A 21,323-nucleotide genomic window follows, 5' to 3' on the forward strand; every position below is an offset into this window, starting at 1 on the left:
GATTCCCTAAAGTTGTTATCACCACGATGGGGAAGGGTGTAGAATAAGCTCCTACTACTCATTTTATTTTCCCAATGGCTTGTATCTCAAATAGCCTCTGACAACCAAATCCAGCTCCTGGCCTTTACGTCTGGCTTGGCTACGAAGCCCAGAAGAACCATTTCTACTGACAGGGAGGGCAAAGCTTGGTTACTGGCACGTTAAAACTAGTTGCTTCAGGTGGATGAGGCTTGGCAGCTCATCTCAGAAGGAGAATTCTGATCTCCAACTTAGGCTGCTTTGTAGCTCTATCCACTCATGGGGAAGGTTTTGCTCATAAATCCTGAGGGAATCCCTAAGGCAGTACAGCCTTGAGTTCAACATTGACTGGCATCTCCTGCAACACCACTGGTGCCAAACTATTGGTCTCTGCTGTTTCTTTGGGTTCATCGGCTGCGTGGAGTGGGGGAGCCTGCTGCACGGGCAACAGCTTGCTCTCCATATCGTACTGTCCTGCGTAGGCAGCTGGGAGACAACATCTATGGTCGACCCTGGCCAACAAAGGCCAGGAGTGTATGTCACAAAGTTGATCCTTGAACTTGGACGATCTGTCTGACAGGTAAATAAATCTGAATCAGAGGATGCACTGTGCCTAACCAGGGCACCGGCTGAAGGGATGGCTTTTTAGAGCAGTTTGTTGTTGAGCCCACTCGGAGATCGGATGTGCTGGATTGGGTGTTGTGCAATGATATGGAGGTGATAAGAGAGCTCAAGATTAAGGAACCCTTAGGGAACAGTGATCACAATATGATCGAGCTCACTTGAAATTTGAGAAGGAGAAACTAAATGCTAATGTGTCAGTATTTCAGTGGAACAAAGGAAATTACAATGGCATGAGAGGGGAACTGGCCAAAGTTGACTGGAAAGGGACAACAGCAGGAAGGACAGCAGAGCAGCAATGGCTGGAGTTTCTGCGAAAATGAGGGAAGTGCAAGACAGATATATTCCAAATAAGAAATTTTCGACTTGAAGAAGGACACTACCATGGCTGACAAGTGGCCAAAGTAAAAGCAAAAGAGAGGGCATACACAGAAGCCAAAGCTAGTGGAAGCTGGAGGATTGAGAAGCTTTTTAAAAACTTGCAGAAGGAAACTAAGAAGGTCATTATGAAAGGAAGCTGGTGAAAAGTATCAAAGAAGATACTAAAAGCTTTTTTAAGTATATAAATGGTAAAAGAGAGTTGAGGGTAGAGATAGGACCAGTAGAAAATGACGTTGGAGATATCATAATGAGAGATGTAGAGATGGCAGAGGAACTGAATGTGTATTTTGCACCAGTCTTCACAGTGGAAGATTTCTACAGTATACCAGACATTCAAGAGTGTCAGGGAAGTGAAGTATGTGCAGTGACAAGTATGACTGAGAAGGTGCTCAGGAAGCTTAATGGTCTGAGGGTGGATAAATCTCCTGAACCTGATGGAATGCACCCTCGGGTTCTGAAGGAAGTAGCTGGAGAGATTGCGGAGGCATTAACAATGATCTTTCAAGAATCGATAGATTCTGGCATTGTACTGGATGACTGGAAAATTGCAAATGTTACTCCGCTATTTAAGAAGGGTTGGAGGCAGTAGAAAGGAAACTATATACCTGTTAGCCTGACGTCAGTGGTTGGGAAGTTGTTGGAATCGATTGTTAGGGATGAGATTACGGAGTACCTGGAAGCACATGACAAGATAGGCCAAAGCCAGCATGGTTTCCTGAAAGAAAAATCCTGCCTGACTAACCTACTTCAATTCTTTGAGGAAATTACAAGCAGGGTAGACAAAGGAGATGCAGTAGATGTGGTGTACTTGGATTTTCAGAAGGCCTTTGACGAGGTGCCATACATGAGACTGCTTAGCGATATAAGAGCCCATGGAATTATAGGGAAGTTACTCGCATGGGTGGGGCATTGGCTGATTGGCAAAAAACAGAGAGTGGGAATAACGGGATCCTATTCTGGCTGGCTGCCGGTTACCAGTGGAGTTCCACAGGGGTCAGTGTTGGGACCGCTGCTTTTTACGATGTATGTCAATGATTTGGACTACGGGATTAATGGATTTGTGGCTAATTTTGCTGATGATACAAAGATAGGTGGAGGAGCAGGTAGTGTTGATGAAACAGAGCCTGTAGAGAGACTTAGATAGTTTAGAGGAATGGGCAAAGAAGTGGCAAATGAAATACAATGTTGGAAAGAGTATGGTCATGCACTTTGGTGGAAGAAATAAACGGGCAGACTATTATTTAGATGGGGAGAGAATTGAAAATGCAGAGATGCAAAGAAACTTGGGAGTCCTTGTGCAAGATACCCTAAAGATTAACCTCCAGATTGAGTTGGTGCTGTAGAAGGCGAATGCCATGTTGGCATTCATTTCTAAAGGTATATTATAAGAGTAGGGATGTGATGTTGAGGCTCTATAAGGCACTCATGAGACCACACTTGGAGTATCATGAGCAGTTTTGGGCTCCTTATTTTAGAAAGGATATACTGACATTGGAGAGGGTTTAGAGAAGATTCACGAGAATGATTCCAGGAATGAAAGGGTTACCTCTTGGAACGTCTGGCAGCTCTTGGGCTGTATTCCCTGGAGTTCAGGAGAATGAGGGAGAATCTCATAGAAACATTCGAAATGTTAAAAGGCCTGAACAGATAAGATGTGGCAAAGTTATTTCCCATGGCAGCAGATTCTAGGACAAGAGGGCACGACTTCAGGATTGAAGGACGTCCTTTTAGAACTGAGATGCGGAGAAATTACTTTAGTCAGAGGGTGGTAAATCTGTGGAATTTGTTGCCACAAGTGGCTGGAGGCCAAGTCATCGGGTGCATTTAAGGCAGAGATAGGTAGGTTCTTGATTAGCCAGGGCACCAAAGGGTAAGAGGAGAAGGCAGGGGAATGGGGTTGACTGGAAGAATTGGATAGTCATCTTGATGTAGATTCTCGATCTGAAACAACAGGTCCCTTTCCTCCTTCCCACCCACACAGACAAGTGTACGATCCCAGGGCCCGCAGACATTGAACCTCTGACTTCCGGACACACTGACCCCAGGGGCTTCAAGCATCGGGCCTGGAGGTGGCATCCATTGTGAAGGGCTCACCACCCAGGACATGCTCTCTTCTCATCACTACCATCAGGGAGAAGGTACAGGAACGAAGGATTCAGCAGGTGCTAGAAATCCAGAGCAGGACGACATGCATTGCTGGAGGAGCTGGAATTTTGTTCTGCTCCAGAGAATTGCGTAACCTCTCCTTGTCAGACAAACCTGCCTTCCAAGGAATTGATCTGGTGAACTGTCACTGTACTAATGCACTGATCTCCTTCCTTTGGGTAGGAGACCTGATATCACATTTCAGCAGGGCTCTATTATTACAGCAAGACAGCTCCACTCTTGTACTCACGTCCTGTCTCCGTGAAGGCCAGCATCTTGTTTGTTGCCTTTGAACTGATTGCCGGGTTTATAGATTAACTTTCAGTGACTGGGTACAAGGACACACAGCTCCTTCTGAACACCCGCATGGCTGAACTCATTCAGTCTCTCCAGTTCACATCTGCACTGCCGCCTTGAAGCATCACATTTTGAAGATGACCTCCCCTTTCCAACATAATGTCTCTCCCAAGGCTTTGCCCCTGTTGCTGGAATCAGTACACACACACTTACAATTCAAGTCTACTTTATTTTCCTTGTGCACAGGGAGAACAGATTTGCCCCTGAGTTCTGAACAGAGAAAAGGCATTTTTATACAGAATTGACTAGCAGCTATGGATACTGACCATTTGGTAAACTCTATATTGTACATCTCAATTCCTTTCTTGTAAGATCAATTATCATTCACAATACAGGTGTTAAAAGACAGAAGAAATGACAATCGATCATATTTTGAAGTTTGTAAAGCATTTGTCCCTTAGTGTGTATTCTTTGGATCAGTGATCTCGTCTCCAGACCCCTGCTGTGCAAGGGCAGCTATGCTCTTCAAAGGCCTTTTGTGTCTGGGCTTCCTGCATTCTGAATATTGTGTGAGGTCGTACAACTTTCACAGAGTCTGTCTACATCCCCTCAAGCACCTGTTGACTTTGTGTGCTTGCACTTTTTCTACAACAGTGATGTGGAAGATGGGATTGTGAACCTGTGAGACCCGGAGCTGCTCTCTTCATCCTGGTCCGTGACTGTGGTCTATTATAGTTAGTCTCGAGAGACCATGGATTTGTGCCTTGGAAGGTTTCCAGGGCAAGATTGTATGGAAGACCAGCAGTTGCCCATGCTGCAAGTCTCCCCTCTCCACGCCACTGATGTTGTCCAAGGGAAGGGCACTAGGGCCAATACAGCTTGGCACCAGTGTCGTCACAGAGCAATGTGTGGTTAAGTGCCTTGCTCAAGGACACAACACGCTGCCTCAGTTGAGGCTCGAACTAGCAACCTTCAGATCACTAAACCAATGCCTTAACCACTTGGCCACGCGCCAACACATGACTGTGGTCTATGTCAGTGTATAATGCTCAACACCAGATTCAGAGTGGGATTCAGTTTTATTTATTGCCCATACATTAAAACATGCAGTGAAATGTGTGTCTACGCCCACCTGGACAAGCCAGCGAGCACTGTGAGGGTCATGTTTTTTGACTTCTCCAGTGCATTCAACACCATCCGTCCTGCTCTGCTGGGGGAGAAGCTGACAGCGATGCAGGTGGATGCTTTCCAGGTATCATGGATTCTTGATTACCTGACTGGCAGACCACAGTACGTGTGCTTGCAACGCTGTGTGTCCGACAGAGTGATCAGCAGCACTGGGGCTCCACAGGGAACTGTCTTGTCTCCCTTTCTCTTCACCATTTACACCTCGGACTTCAACTACTGCACAGAGTCTTGTCATCTTCAGAAGTTTTCGGACGACTCTGCCATAGTTGGATGCATCAGCAAGGGAGATGAGGTTGAGTACAGGGCTACGGTAGGAAACTTTGTCACATGATGTGAGCAGAATTATCTGCAGCTTAATGTGAAAAAGACTAAGGAGCTGGTGGTAGATCTGAGGAGAGCTAAGGTACCGGTGACCCCTGTTTCCATCCAGGGGGTCAGTGTGGACATGGTGGAGGATTACAAATACCTGGGGATACGAATTGACAATAAACTGGACTGGTCAAAGAACACTGAGGCTGTCTACAAGAAGGGCCAGAGCCGTCTCTACTTCCTGAGGAGACTGAGGTCCTTTAATATCTGTCGGATGATGCTGAGGATGTTCTACGAGTCTGTGGTGGCCAGTGCGATCATGTTTGCTGTTGTGTGCTGGGGCAGCAGGCTGAGGGTAGCAAACACCAACAGAATCAACAAACTCATTCATAAGGCCAGTGATGTTGTGGGGATGGAACTGGACTCTCTGACGGTGGTGTCTGAAAAGAGGATGCTGTCTAAGTTGCATGCCATCTTGGACAATGTCTCCCATCCACTACATAATGTACTGGTTGGGCACAGGAGTACATTCAGCCAGAGACTCATTCCACCGAGATGCAGCACAGAGCGTCATAGGAAGTCATTCCTGCCTGTGGCCATCAAACTTTATAATTCCTCCCTTGGAGGGTCAGACACCCTGAGCCAATAGGCTGGTCCTGGACTTATTTCATAATTTACTGGCATAATTTACATATTACTATTTAACTATTTATGGTTCTATTACTATTTATTATTTATGGTGCAACTGTAATGAAAACCAATTTCCCCCGGATCAATAAAGTATGACTATGACTATTTGTATTAACAGTCAGCACAAAGTTGTGCTGGGGACAGCCCGTACATGTCACGGTATATTTTGGCACTGACAGAGTATGCCAAAAAATGCTTGGCAGAACAACACAGGAGACAACCAAATGAAACGCAAACAGCAACAACACAACAGCAAGTCCCTCCCTGAAACATTCCGTTCTGCAATGCCTTTAACCTCTCATTCTGGTTCTCTGAGGTACCCACCTGCTTCAAGCAAGCTTCAGTTATCATCCAGTAGCACTGACACCCACAGTGATGAAGAGTTTTGAGAGATTCATAATGAACTGTATCGACTCCTGCCTGCAAAGTGACTTGGATTTGCTCCAATTTACCTCCCGTTACAGCAGATGCCATCTGCAGTCAACCCTGGAACATCTGCACAGCAAAGATGTGTACATCAGGATGCTCTTTATTGACTACAGCTCGGCATTCAATACCATCATCCCCTCAAAACTAATCAATGAGCTCCCAGACCTGGGCCTCAATACCTTCCTGTGCAACTGAATCTTCGATTTCCTCAACGGTCAGTTCGGATGATTGGCTACATCTCCACAATCTCCATCAGCACAGGTGCACCACAGGGCTGTGTGCTTGGCCCCTGCTCTACTCGCTTTACACCTATGACTGTGAGGCTAAGCACAGCGCAAGTGCCGTATTTAAGTTTGCTGATGACACCGCGGCCACTGGCTGAATCGAAGGTGGTGACGGATCAGCATACAGGGGGAGATTGGAAATCTGCCTGAGGGGTGGCACAGCAACAACATATCACTCAGTGTCAGCAGGACCAAAGAGATGATTACTGACTTCAGGAGGATGAAACCGGAGATCCGTGAGCCAGTCCTCGTCGGGGGATCAGGGGTGGGACAGAGTCAACAACTTTAAAGTCTGTGGTGTGATCTATTCAGAGGATCTGTCTTGGGTCCGACACGAGTGCCGTTATGAAGAAAACAGCAGCGCTTCTCCTTCATTGGGGGTGAGGTATTGATGTGGATAGAGAATTGGTTGGCAGACAGGAAGCAAAGAGTGGGAATAAACGGGACCTTTTCAGAATGGCAGGCAGTGACTAGTGGGGTACCGCAAGGCTCAGTGCTGGGACCCCAGTTGTTTACAATATATATTAATGACTTAGATGAGGGAATTAAATGCAGCATCTCCAAGTTTGCGGATGACATGAAGCTGGATAACAGTGTTAGCTGTGAGGAGGATGCTAAGAGGATGCAGGGTGACTTGGATAGGTTGGGTGAGTGGGCAAATTCATGGCAGATGCAATTTAATGTGGATAAATGTGAAGTTATCCACTTTGGTGGCAAAAACAGGAAAACAGATTATTATCTGAATGGTGGCCGATTAGGAAAAGGGGAGGTGCAACGAGACCTGGGTGTCATTATACACCAGTCATTGAAAGTGGGCATGCAGGTACAGCAGGTGGTGAAAAAGGCGAATGGTATGCTGGCATTTATAGCGAGAGGATTCGAGTACAGGAGCAGGGAGGTACTACTGCAGTTGTACAAGGCCTTGGTGAGACCACACCTGGAGTATTGTGTGCAGTTTTGGTCCCCTAATCTGAGGAAAGACATCCTTGCCATAGAGCGAGTACAAAAAAGGTTCACCAGATTGATTCCTGGGATGGCAGGACTTTCATATGATGAAAGACTGGATGAACTAGGCTTATACTCATTGGAATTTAGAAGATTGAGGGGGGATCTGATTAAAATGTATAAAATCCTAAAGGGATTGGACAGGCTAGATGCAGGAAGATTGTTCCCGATGTTGGGGAAGTCCAGAACGAGGGGTCACAGTTTGAGGATAAAGGGGAAGCCTTTTAGGACCGAGATTAGGAAAAACTTCTTCACACAGAGAGTGGTGAATCTGTGGAATTCTCTGCCACAGGAAACAGTTGAGGCCAGTTCATTGGCTATATTTAAGAGGGAGTTAGATATGGCCCTTGTGGCTCAAGGGATCAGGGGGTATGGAGGGAAGGCTGGTACAGGGTTCTGAGTTGGATGATCAGCCATGATCATACTGAATGGTGGAGCAGGCTGGAAGGGCTGAATGGCCTACTCCTGCACCTATTTTCTATGTTTCACAGTTTGTGAAGATTCAGCATGTCATCTGAAACTTCCCTAATTTCTGTAGATGTGTGGTGGAGAGAATATTGACTGCCTGCAACACGACCTGGTATGGAAACACCAAAGTCCTTGAATGACAAAATCCTACAAAAAGTGGTGGATACAACCCAGTCTATCATGGGTAGAGAACTCCCCACCATTGAGCACATCTACATGAAACACTGTCTCAGGAAAGCAGCATCCATCATCAGGGACCCCCACCACCGAGGACATGCCCTCTTCTCATTGCTACCATCAGGGAGGAGGTACAGGAGGCTGAGGACACACACTCAATGATTTAGGAACAGCTTCTTCCCCTCCGCCATCCGATCTCCGGATGGACAATGAACCCATGAACACTATCTCACTCGCTCTTTGCATGACTTGTTTGATTTAAATATTTCTTGTTGTGATGTGGAACTCAATGTATTGCTCTCACAAAACAAAGTATTTCACAAGATATGCCGGGGATATTAAATCTGATTCTGATTTCTGAACTTGTCTGTCTACTGCCCCAAACCTGAAGAAATAATTTCCCTTGAATTCACACTGACATTGACCAATCCTTTTCCCACTTTCAAAGTGCCCATTAAATGCTTTTAAGAACAGCTACAACATTTTGTGATGACAGATCTCAGGTTGACAAGTCTGTAGTTAGACCATAAGACATAGCAGAATAGGCCATTCAGCCCATCGAATCTGCTCTGTCATTCCATCATGTCTGATCCCAGATCCCATTCAACCCCATACACCCGTCGTCTTGCCATATTTCTTGATACCCTGATTTGTCAGGAAACTATTAATTTTTGCTTTAAATATACTCACAGTCTTGGCTTTCTCATCTGTCTGTGGCAGAGCATTCCACAAATTTGCAACTCTCTGACTAAAAAAAATTCCTCCTTACCTAATTATAGGAAGGATATCAGTAAGATTGAAAGAGTGCAGAGATTTACTGGGATGTTGCCGGGTCTTCAGGAGTTGAGTTACAGGGAAAGATTGAACAGGTTAGGATTTTATTCCTTGGAGTGTAGAAGAATGAGGGGAGATTTGATAGAGGTTTACAAAATTATGAGGGGTATAGACAGAGTAAATGTGAATAGGCTCTTTCCACTTAGATTAAGAGAGATAAATACAAGAGGACATGGCTTTAGGGTGAAAGGGAAAAGGTTTAGGGGGAACATTAGGGGGAACTTCACTCAGAGAGTGGTGGGAGTGTAGAACGAGCTGCCATCTGACATGGTAAATGTGGGCTCACTCTTAAGAATAAATTGGATAGATACATGGATGGGAGAAGTCTGGAGGGTTATGGACTGGGTGCAGGTCAATGGGACTAGCGGAATAGTTTCGGCACAGACTAAAAGGGCCAAATGGCCTGTTTTCTGTGCTGTAGTGTTCTATGGTTCTGTTCTAAAAGGTCACCCCTCAATTTTGAGGCTGTGCCCTCTAGTTCTGGATACCCCCACCAGAGGAAGCATCCTCTCCACATCCACCTTATGTACCTGGGTAGAGAACTCCCCACCATTGAGCACATCTACATGAAACACTATCTCAGGAGTACCTGTTCAGTTCATCCGCCATTACTACCTCACTAGCATCATTTTCCGGTGGTCCAATGTCAACTCTCACCTCCCTTTTACTCTTTATATAACTGAAGAAAACTTTTAGTATCTTGCTTTATATTATTGACTAGTTTGCCCTCATATTTAATCTTTTCCTTTTTTATTGGCTTTTTTAGTTGCCTTTTGTGGGATTTTAAAAGCTTCCTAATCATACAACATCCCACTCACATTTGCTACCTTATATGCCTTTTCCTTGCCTTTACAGAGTCCTTAACTTCCCTTCTCAGCCACAGGTGCCTACCCCTGCCATTTGAGAACAACTTCTGTGTGACATACCTATCCTGCGCCTTGTGAACTATTCCTAGAGACTTCAGTCACCTCTGTTCTGCCGTCATCCCCACCAGCATCCCCCTCCAATCCACCTGGGCAAACTCCTGTCAAGCCTCTGTACTGTAATTTCCTTTATTCCATTGTGATACTGATACTTGTGACTTATGCTTCTCCCTCTCAAATTGCAGTATGAATTCAATCATATTATGATCTCTGTCTCCTAAGGGTTCCTTTATCTTAAGCTCCCTCATAAAATCTGGATTATTACACAGCATCCAATCTAAGATGGCCTGTCCCCGAACTGGCTCAAACACAAGCTGCTCTAAAAGTCCATTTCATTGGCATTGAACAATTTCCCCCTCTCACATTCTGACACCAACCTGATATTCCCAATCCCCTTGCATATTGAAGTCCCCCATTACAATTGTGTCATTACCCTTATTACATGCCTTTTCCAGCTCCCTTTGCAACCTCAACCCCACATCTTGGCTACTATTTGGAGGCTGATATATGATTCCCATAATGGTTTTTACCCTTGCCGTTTCTGTGCTCCCTCCACAAAGATTCATCATTCCCTGAACCTATGTCACTTCTTTCTGAAGATGCAATTCCATCTCTTACCAACTGAACCACATCACCGCCTCTGCCTTCCCGCCTGTGCTTTCGATACAAAGTACATCCTTTGACGTTAAGCTCCCAACTATGGTCTTTCAGCCACGGCTCAATGGTGCCCGCACCGTCCTACCGACCAATCTCTAATTGCGCCACGAGTTCATCCACCTTATTCCAAACGCCACGTGTTATTTAAATACAGCACCTTCAGTCCTGCATTGTACACCTTTTTGAATTTTGCTTCTGTGATACAATTTAACTCTTTGCTCTGTCTGCATTTGTACCCAGTCATTGGCTTGTCCTTCCTTACATTCATGTTACACCCCTCATCGACTTGTAAACCTGCTGGCTCATCCTCAGCTCTACCACACTGGTTCCCATCCCCCTGATATTAGTTTAAACCACTCCCAACAGATCTTGTAAAACCTCCTCCAAGAATATTGGTCCCCCTCGGATTCAATACAACTCATCCCTTTTGTACAGGTCATACCTGCCCTAGAAGAGGACCCAATTATCCAGAAATCTGAATCCCTGCCCCCGTTCCAATTCTTCAGCCATGCATTTATCCACCACCTCATTCTATTCTTATCCTCACTGTTGCGTGGCACAGGCAGCAATCCGGTGATTACTACCCTTGAGGTCCTGCTTCTCAGCTTCCTTCCCAACTCCCTGTATTCTGTTTTCAGGACCTCCTCCCTTTTTCTAGCCTATGTGGTTGGTACCAATGTGTACCACGAGCTCTGGCTGCTCACCCTCCCTTTTCAGGATATTGTGGACGTGTTCAGAAATGGCGTGGACCCTGGCACCTGGGAGGCAAACTACCATCTGTGTTTCCTTTTTGCATCCACAGAATTGCCTATCTGTCCCTCTAACTATAGAGACCCTATTTCTGCTGTGATCCTGTTCATTTCCCTACCCTTCTGAGCTACAGGGCCAGACTCAGTGCCAGAGGCACGGTCACTGTTGTTTCCCCAGGTAGGTCGCCCCACCGACAGTACTCAAAATGAAGTACTTATTGTTGAGGGCAGCAACCATACAGGTGCTCTCCACTATCTGACGTTCACGTTCTCCCTTCCTTCTGACAATCATCCATTTATCTGTCTTCTGTAGCCTTGGGGTGACTACCTCCCTGTAGCTCCTGTCTACCACTGTCTCACTTTCCCTGACGAGCTGGAGGTCATCGAGCTGCAGCTCTAGTTCCCTAACATGGTCTCTAAGGAACTGCACTTCGATGTACCCGGTGCAGATGTGGCCATCGGGAAGGCTGGGAATTTCCTGGAAATCCCACATCTGACACCCGGAATAGAACACTGGCTCTGTAGACATCCCCCCGATTCTCTCTGGAGTTTAAAAATAAGGAAGGAAAGGAAAGGTACGTCACATCCAGAGTTTCTCCGGTCGGCGGACGATTTCCCTCCACGCCTCTCTGACGTAGTGGGGAACCGCGTACGAGGCAAGTTACAGCGGTGGTTTGCCATTGCCTTCTGCCGGGTGAGTTTCCAAAGAGATCAGCAGCCGGTAACCCAGCACGGGTGGAAAGCGTGCAGGGGAGCCGGCTGGATTCGAACCCGCGACCTTTCGTCCCGAAGTCCGACACTGATGCCACTACGCCACCAGTCGAGTCAGAGTTAAATAAGAAATTAAGAAATAAACTTGCCTCTTTGCCTTGCATTCTCATGTTCTTGCCAAAGTCTGTCGAGCCAAGGCCTGACCACTCTGACTCAGGCCAGTCCCACCATGACTGCTGTGCTAGATGATGCTTTTCTTGTGGAGACAGTTTTCCAAGCTCCACTTTGGACCTGAGCGGGAACGCAGCTCCTGCTTCTGTGAGCTTTCTCTCTAGTTTCCCGCTTTCTACCTCTGACCCAGGACGTTCCTTAGTGCCTCTTTCCTCTTCCTTGCCTAGCTTTTTGATGTTTTGTTGAAACTGCCTGTGATATCTCTCCCCAGCTGTTGAAAGGTGACGTGAGAAGAGATATTAGTTTGTATAATCATATGTACAGGGAAGCATATTTGTTGTTTGCATCAAATCAAATCACTGAGGAGGGAGGGTGAGAGAAGGAAAGAGAAAAGGAGAGGAAGGTGGAAATAAAAGCTGGACATTTTCAGTGAAAAGATGAAAGATTAGCTTTATTTGTCACGTGTACTCTGCTTCGACAGGCAGGTGACGGGTCACATACCCTGGTGAGCCCTGTCCTGGGCGAGCTGAGCGGCTGAGATCCGATGGGCAGGAAGGCTGTTCTGCCGCGCTCTCTGGATCTCGCGTATTGAGCTACTGCCATGTGATTGGCAGTTCAAATGTTTGCATTACCGAGCGGGTGTACAGGGGTACCGGGTAAAGAGGCCACTGAGGGTCAGCGAAAAGATCTGGGTTTGCCTGCAAATGTTTCACCATTGAATGAGGGATGGTTGTATCTTTCTGAATCTATTCTCTCAAGCCACTGAAGGGCGTGGCCTAAAAAATCATCAATTTGACACCTCTCTGCTCCCTGACAATTAACCCACTCCCGATGACTCCTTGAAACAAGCTCTCCGATCTCCAGCCCCACTGGATGTGCTGCTCTCAGACAGCACGTGGCGGGTGTTTGTCGTGGAATCTTTTGTGCATTCCCTTGAGACCTGACGTGGGAACTCGGCCGATTAGAGCTCAGCTTCTCAGTGCCCCTCTGTTCCGTCTGTCATGACAGGCAGACGCCACTCATTTTCATTCTTCCGACGTGTTATTCCATGGCCACCTCGACCTCCATGATGAGACCACACCTCGTATTCCATCTGGGTAGCCTTAAGCCTAACGGCACGCACGTTAATTTCTCTAACTTCCGGTATTTCTCCCACCTTCCCACTCTCTCTTTTCCATTTCCCATTCTGAATCCCTCTCTCCTCCTCACTTGCCCGTCACCTCCCTCTGTTTCCCTTCCTCCTTCCCTTCCTCCCAAGGTCCACGCTCTTCTCCTATCGGATTCCTCCTTCTTCAGTCCTTCATCTCTTCCACCAATCACCTTCCAGCTTTTCACTTCATCCTCCACACCTGGTCTCATCTATCACTTATCAGCCTGTACTCTGACCCTGTACCCCATCGCCCCATCACCCACCTTATTCTGGCTTCAAGTCCCGATGAGGGATCTCAGCCTGAAACATTGACTGTTTCTTCCCCTGCCCGACCTGCTGAGTCCCTCCAGTATTTTGTGCGTGTTGATTGGGGACCGGAGGACGCTATTCTTTTCCATCAGGTCTGATGGGCCTGGACATCACAGCGGGCGCTCAGCTGGGTCCTTCCACCCCTCACACTGCAAGGTCGTTTGATTCCAAACAACTGGTTTATTGATCATTACAGAACGCCTCTCTGGTGCTTCCTGCTCCCTCTCCTCCCCCACATTCCCCTTTTCCCAACTATGATTCCCCTCTCCCTGTCCCCTTCCCACCCTCGGTCCACAATAGAGACCCAGATCAGAATCAGGTTTATCATCACTCACACATGTCATGAAATTAGGTTTTTTTTTTGCATCAGCGGTACAGTGCAATACATAAAATTACCTCAGTACTGTGCAAAAGTCTTAGGCACCTTATCTCTCTATAGAGATGATATATTTTAAATATATGATGTAAATAAAGACTTTTACACTGTTGTGTATGTATCTCTTATTGTAATTGTTTTATAATAAAATTTAGTTTACATTGATAATGGTTTATCTGTGTACTGCTGCCACCAAACAACACATTTGGCGACGTGTCCGTGACATGAAACCAGATTTTGATTGTGAGGTGCAGCCTTGCCACTGGTTGTCGCAGTGTGCAGGACCCCGGGAGGGTGAAGGCTCGGGGGCTTCGGCAGCAAGCTCGCGCTTGGGCTTGGGGTCTGAAAAATCCCCTTAAGAACAAACGGGGCTGAGACTGAATGTGACAAAGGCGGAGAATAGGGGGAGGGGGGTTGTTCCATGAGTTGAGGCGGTGTGGACTGCGGACATAGTTTTTGATCTACAGGGGAGTGGACAGCATGCAATGCCCTGGATGTGGGTGCCTGGGTGGGTGGGGAGACGGTAAGAAGACTCTAACCCCTTGGGAAAAGTACAGTAAGATTTATCAACGCCACCCTTTCAGTGGCGAATCTGTGCAGTTTTTTTTGCTACAGGCGGCTATGAGGGCCAAGTCTTTATATTTAAGGCGGAGATTGATAGATTCTGGATAAATCAGGGCATGAAGCGATACAGGCAGAAGGCAGGAGGGTGGGGCTGAGAGGAAAATTGGATCAGCCATGATGAAATGGTGGAGCAGACTCGAAGGGCCAAATGGCCTAATTCTGCTCGTATAACGTATGGTCTAAAACATTTCCTGTCAGACACTCCTTTCCCTAGCATCAATTTATAGACATACAATCAATCTATGCAAGTTATCTTAAGTATTTAAATTACTTTGTTTTAAAAATTATTTTTCTTGTCTTTATCTTGTTGTTTATTTTTGTGCTGCATCAGATCCAGAGTAACATTATTTAGTTCTCATTTACACTCCTGTACTGGAAGTGACATTAAACAATCTTAAATCTTAAACAAGCAACAAAAAAAGGTAAAACAACAAACGCTTTTTCGCTCACTCACTCACTCACTCACTCACCCACACACCCACACAGCCACACAGCCAGGCCTCCAGTCACTGGTTCTTGGCCCCAGACTCGTAGACATCAGGCCTCCAACCTCCAATCACTGGCCTGGACTTGCAGACCTTTGACCTTTGGACATGCAGACCTAGGGGCTTCAAACTCCAGACTTACCAACTTTGATCTTCAACCTTTGGGCTTTGACCTCTGGGCATCGACACCAGAATTTGCCAACTATGGGACTTTGACCTCTGAGCCTTAACCTCTGAACTCACACAGACTTTTGACCCCGCAACTCAGGGGAACACATTAACCTGAGGAGGAGGGGGTACTACTGGCTCCTGCCCCTGACTCCATTTATTGACCTCTAACGCCCCGTTACCCCTGTACCTGACCCCGAGCTTCCCATGCTGCTCCCAAAACCCAAAATCCAACCAAGTCTGAGCCACAGGCTCAATGGAAGTTGCAGTGCAGCACCAGCGTGACCAGAAGTTTGATTTTGGCCAGGTGAGAAATCCCACAGAGAATTTGGGAGCCCTTCAGTCCCAGAGTCTGGGATACGTGTGGGTCTTTTCCCACTGACTCCCCTACTGGGGACTGAACAGAGTGAACCTCTCCCTTTTTCCCCACGGACTCCTGTACTGGGGACTGAACAAAGTGAATCCCCCTTTTCCCACCGACTCCCGTACTGGGGATTGAACAGAGTGAACCTCTCCCCCTTTTCCCACCAACTCCCGTACTGGGACTGAACAGAGTGAACCCCTCTTTCCCCACTGACTCCCGTACTGGGAACTGAACAGAGTGAACCCCTCTTTTCCCACGGACTCCTGTACTGGGAACTGAAGAGGGTGAACCTCGGGATCTTACCATGCATGGCAGAGGGTCTCAGACAGATCAGTCATGGTGGGATAGGTTTGATGGGCCAGGTGGCCTACTGCTGTCTCCCTGCGAGGTTCCAGGTCTGTGATTTGCTGCTGATTTTTCTGCCACAGGACCTGGGCATGGAGTCGACCTCGCTGGACAGCGTCCTGTGCCGATACGCCAGCTTCCGAAACCTGGTGGATCCCATCACGCACGAGCTGATCATCAGTCTGGCCCGTTATATCCACTGCCCCAAACCGGTAAGGAACCGACGTTGAGCCATGTACTGATTCTTCCGAGAGAGGGAAACTGAGAGGTGACTAGCTAGGGGTCTCGGGTAAGACAGAGATCAAAAACACAGGAGGTTCTGCAGATGCTTGAAATCCAAAGCAACTCTCACAAAATACTGGAGGAACTCAGCAGGTCAGGCAGCCTCTGTGGAGAGGAGCCAACAGCTGACGTTTCAGGCTGAAACCCTTCATCTAAAGATCGAGTGGGCAGCCAGAGAGCTTTTCCTGGGATGGAAATGGGTAATACCAAGGGGCATAATTTGGTGGGAAGTGTCGGGGGGATGTCAGAGGTGGGTGTTTTACAGAGTGGTGGGTGTGTGGAATGCCCTGCCAGGGGTGGTGGGAGAGGCAATGGGGAGATTTAAGAGACTGTGATATTAGAAAAATGGAGCCTATGAGGAGGGAAGGGTGAGATTGATCTTGGAGTGGGTTAAAAGATTGACACAGCATTGTGGGCCGAAGGGCCTGTATGATGCTATACCATTTATGTTGTGCTGGGGGCAGCCTGCAAGGTCACCACGTTCCCGGCGCCAACTTAACGTCCACAGCTTACTGACACTGGCGTGTACGACTTTGGAACGTGGGAGGAAACCGGAGCACCCGGAGGAAACCCACGCAGTCACAGGGAGCACGTACAAACTCCTTACAGGCAGCAGCATGATCGAACCCGTGTCGCTGACACCCTGATACCCCGACAAGACAGAGTTGGCACACTCCCAGCTTCCCAGGGATGTGTGCTGCTGGCGAGCCTGAATCCCTGTCCCTGACACGACAGAGTTGGCACACTCTCAGCTTCCCAGGATGCGTGCTGCTGGCGAGCCTGAATCCCTGTCTGCTGGCCTTGGTTCGGTGCAGTTGTTGAGACAAGTGCCACAGTCCTTCAGAGAAAGCATTAACCCGGTGGCAACGCACAGACAACACTGCAGGAACTCAGCAGGTCAGGCAGCATCTGTGGAGAAGGAGCAGGCGGTATCGATGGGAACAGAGGGGGACATCTGGGAAAGGTGAGGTCCTTGGGCTGCAGTGATTGTAGATAGTAAAAATTATATTTTAATATGAAGCTAATCAAGTTATCAAGCCCTGATTATTATATAGGATTTCGCTGTTGAGTGCATTTTTGTTTAAAAAAAATATGGAGGGAAAGAAAACCATCTGAGACCATTCCTTCATCAGGACTGAGTGAGTTGGAAGGGAAAGGTATCCTTCCTTTCCAGTCCCGGTGAAAGGTCTCGGCCTGAAACTTTGACTGCTTATTCCCCTCCATAGATGCTGCCTGACCTGCTGAACTGTGTGTGTGTGTGTGTGTGTATGTATGTGTGTGTGTGTGTGTGTGTGTGTGTGTGTGTGTGGCTGAAGGCTTCCAGCATTTCTGAAATCACTTGTCTCTGTTAACCCAATACTCCTCACCTTGCATTTCGAGTTGAGAAGTTGGTTGCACAGAGGGGGGAAATTGAGTTTTCAGTATATTGGTTTGGTTGGGGCTATGACGTCGGTGTTGAAGCTAGGCCATTGACTGGACCCTTCCTCCTACGTCAGCCAGCCGTGCCCTGCCCCCGATGGGGTATCTGGCCTCGGGAATGCGGGCCAGGACGTGGGACGTCTCTGAGCTGGGCAGACTGAATGCTGGAACATCTCGAGGCGGAAAACCATCCCCTGCCCTGGCTAACAGGCCTTCGAGAGGCTGAATGGCCCTCTCCCATAAAATGATGTGTTCGCCATTCAGAAAGCAAGCAGGGAGTTTTCTGGCATCCAGTCAGTGCTGTGCCTGGGTGGTTTTACCACTGCCTCTGCTCCCGAGTGGCGGTGGGTGGGCTTTGACCTGTCAGGGGTCAGGGGTGCAGGTGGAAGTTGGCTGGGTCAGGTCTGCATGTGAGGGCTCTGATGGGAAAGTACTACCTTCGAGTCCCTCAGCTGCCAGGGACTGAACCAGGGAATGCGGGGAAGTCGGAGGGGTGGGGGGATTGGGGTAGAAGGACGTGAGGTTAAATAGAAACTAATAGGAAAGCACCACACGTTCAGGGGTGTACGTTCAGGGGTGTATGTCCAGGGATGTGTGGTGTGCACACAGCGCCTCCTGCAGTACAATACAGGGATTGCAGACATGCCCAGGGACAGAGACACGCAGTCGCCTGTTAAGTCAGACAACTTAAGGCCAGGGCTGTGCCCTGAACTGTCGGCTGGTGTGTGACCTTGCTCTGGCCCCATCCCTGGCTGTGTGAGTAATCTGGGATGAGTGCATTCTGAGCCGCTCCCTGTGCCCAGGGAGCGAGAGGCCAGCTGGTACCAGCAATAATGCGGCTGACAGCTGTCTGGGAGCAGTGCTGCAGGTTCCCGGCTGTCTGCCGGGACCCCTGTCTGCCTCAGACCCCTCCAGCAGTTTCTGGCACATCCCTGTCACTGGACACCCCAGGACTGATCCTGTTCCACTGAGCCCCACACTTTGTAATCCTGCCCTGACACTGGACTGGACTGGACTAGACTAAAGGCTCTCCCTGCCCTGGGCCACCATTGGAGATTCCTGTTGGGACCATTCCGTTGTCCCAGAGAGTAGGAAGATTCCCTGGACTGAGGACAGTCGTTCAGCATGATCTCAGGCCCTTCAGCACAACTGGTCCATGCTGTCTGTGACTGTAGCACAGGGAGCGAGTGGCATTTACCTGCATTTGGACCGAAGCTCTCTGCACCTTTCCAATCCATGTCGTCTCTCCTCAAGTCCTGATGAAGGGTCTCGACCTGAAACATCGACTGTTTCCTCTTTTCCAATGATGCTGCCTGGCCTGCTGAGCTCCTCCAGCATTTTGAGTGTGCTGCTTCCTTATTTAACTTTCAGCAGGAATTTAGTGGGTTATAGTTTTGCTCCTGAATTAGCTGAGGTTCTTTGAAATAGGAATCCTTGCCCATGGAGGCTGCCTTCTTGCATCAGTACTCCATGTAGACGTGCTCAGTGGTGGGGAGAGCTTTGCCAGTGACGGACTGGGCTGTATCCACTACTTTCTGCAGCCTGTTCCGTTCCTGGGCTTTGGTGTTTCCATACCAGGCTGTGATGCAACCAGTCAGGAGACACTCCACTGTGCATCTATAGGAGTTTGTCACAGTTTTCGGTGACGTGCTGAATCTGCACAAACCTCAAGAAAGCAGAAGTGTGTCGTACTCTCTCTGTGATAGCTCTTACGGCTGGTGCCAGGACAGATCTCAGATATGTTAACTCCAATAAATTTAAAGACACTGACTCTCCCCATCTCCCATCCTCTAATGAGGACTGGCTTAAAGGCCCCCCAGTTTCTTCCTCCTGCAATCAATAATCAGCTCTTTGTTTTTGCCGACTTTGAGTGAGATTTTGTTGTAGCACCATTCAACTGGATTTTCTGTCTCCCTCCTGTGTGCTGATTCTAAAGCTGTAGCAGTGTCTCGACATGGGAAAAATCACTTGTTGCTTCAATAATGCACCCCTTTTAAAGTTGCATTATTTTCCCCTCGTTTAGTTGAGGTCCCTAAATAATCTCTTCAACTTCTGTCAGAAATCCGTTAAACTTGGCTCTAGTGAGATCTGACCTCATCTCTCGCACAGCTTTGGTCTCAATGCTCTGAGGTCGAATCCATGGCTTCGCAAGGTTCAGTTATCAGGTGGCATTGTCAGCTATTTATTGAAATATTTGGAGGATAATCTGCCTTTTGATCCACATTAAACTCCAGGTTCAGAAGTTCAAAGAACATATATGTCACCATATCACCTTGAGGTTCATTTTCTTGCAGGAATACTCAATTAATCAATTACCATAGTAGGATCAATGAAAGACCACAACAACAGGATGGACAAAAACCAGAATGCAAAAGAAAAAAGGAAAATAATAATAATAATAATAATAAAAAACAAATAATGAGTCCATTGGTTGTGGGAACAGATAGGGTGAGTGAAGTTAACCGCTCTGTTCAGGAGCCTGATAGTTAAGAGGTAGTAACTGTTCCTGAACCGGGTGGTGTGGGTCCTGAGGCTCTCGTACCATTTTCCTGATGGCAGCAGTGAGAAGGGAGCATGGCCTGGGTGGTGGGAGTCTCTGATGAAGGCTGCTTTCCTGCACCAAGTACACCTGCACTATAGGGAACTGGGGCTGAAATTCAGACCTTGCACGGATGATAAATGTTTGTAGCTATGGGTTGGATATTTTTGATCAAGGTTAAGGGAGCTAGCATGAGGCTTATGGTATGAATGGAAATTGGTGTTGCAGATTGGCGCTGTTTCTCTACAGATTGGTCTGTGAGACTGCACAGAATTACTGTGAGCTCAGAGCTCGCAGTTGGTGTGAATGAGGGCGTGCTGTAGTGTGTGTGTGCACGCTGCCAGGACCCCTTGGGGAAGGGCTGGGACATCCGGAGTTCAAGGGTTGTTGGATTTCATCAGTCTGTGTTTAGCCCCCAGTGGCACAGAGGAGACTTGGCTGCCAGTGAGGAGGAGGTGTGGTGTTCACTATTGACAGGAACTCTCCAAAGATGAGCACTGTACATCGAAACGTATGGTCAGTGACCAGCACTGTCCGAGGACTGCGTTGGGCAGCCCGCAGGAGTCCACTGCCAACACAGCACAACACCGGCCTGTCTTCAGCGTGTGGGAGGAAACCCAAGCCATCACGGGGACTGCGTTCAAACTCCCGACAGATACAGCAGGACTCGGGGCCCAATTTCGGGCACTGTCACACTAATTGTTACACTGCCGTGTTCAGTTGGTGCACGTGAGGGGTTGTACCTCGGGACGGTGAGAGCCCAGCACTGCCGGGTTCGGGCATCTGGACTCACGGAACAGAATCGGGGGGTGGGGTAGGGGTAGGGGCCTGTGGCTGGAGGCTGGGGGGGGGGGGGGACAGTTGTACTGCAGTCCGACTGCCCCAGTAATGAAGCAGGGCACCTCTTCCCCACCCCACCTCCACCCTCAGAGTGAGTTGTTTACAACAGAGAACAATTCAACACAGAAACAGGCCCTTTGGCCCACAATGTTGTGCTGAACCAATTATATTAGTAATCAAGTGACTGAACTAATCCCTTCTGCATTCACAATACCCATATCCTTCCATTTTCCTCACAGTCATGCGCCAATCTAAACGTCTGTTAGAAGTCCCTAATGTATCTGCGTCTACCACCACCCCAGGCCCTCGCCACCCTCCGTGTTGTTAAAAACAATCTTGCCCCTCCCATCTCCTTTGAAATGACC

The 21,323-nt window shown here is 47.9% G+C and overlaps 1 protein-coding gene across 2 annotated transcripts in view; it reads left to right on the forward strand.

Moving 5' to 3' along the window:
• Positions 1-21,323, forward strand: part of LOC140187467 (leucine-rich repeat-containing protein 75A-like) — a 52,175-nt gene that overhangs the window by 22,445 nt on the left and 8,407 nt on the right. For both annotated transcript variants that reach the window (XM_072242784.1, XM_072242785.1), the window contains exon 2: positions 15,962-16,090. In XM_072242784.1, coding sequence (XP_072098885.1) covers positions 15,962-16,090 — 129 coding nt within the window. The remainder of the gene's footprint in view (positions 1-15,961; positions 16,091-21,323) is intronic.

Source organism: Mobula birostris, chromosome 25, assembly GCF_030028105.1.
Source record: "Mobula birostris isolate sMobBir1 chromosome 25, sMobBir1.hap1, whole genome shotgun sequence".
Classification (NCBI taxonomy): domain Eukaryota; kingdom Metazoa; phylum Chordata; class Chondrichthyes; order Myliobatiformes; family Myliobatidae; genus Mobula; species Mobula birostris.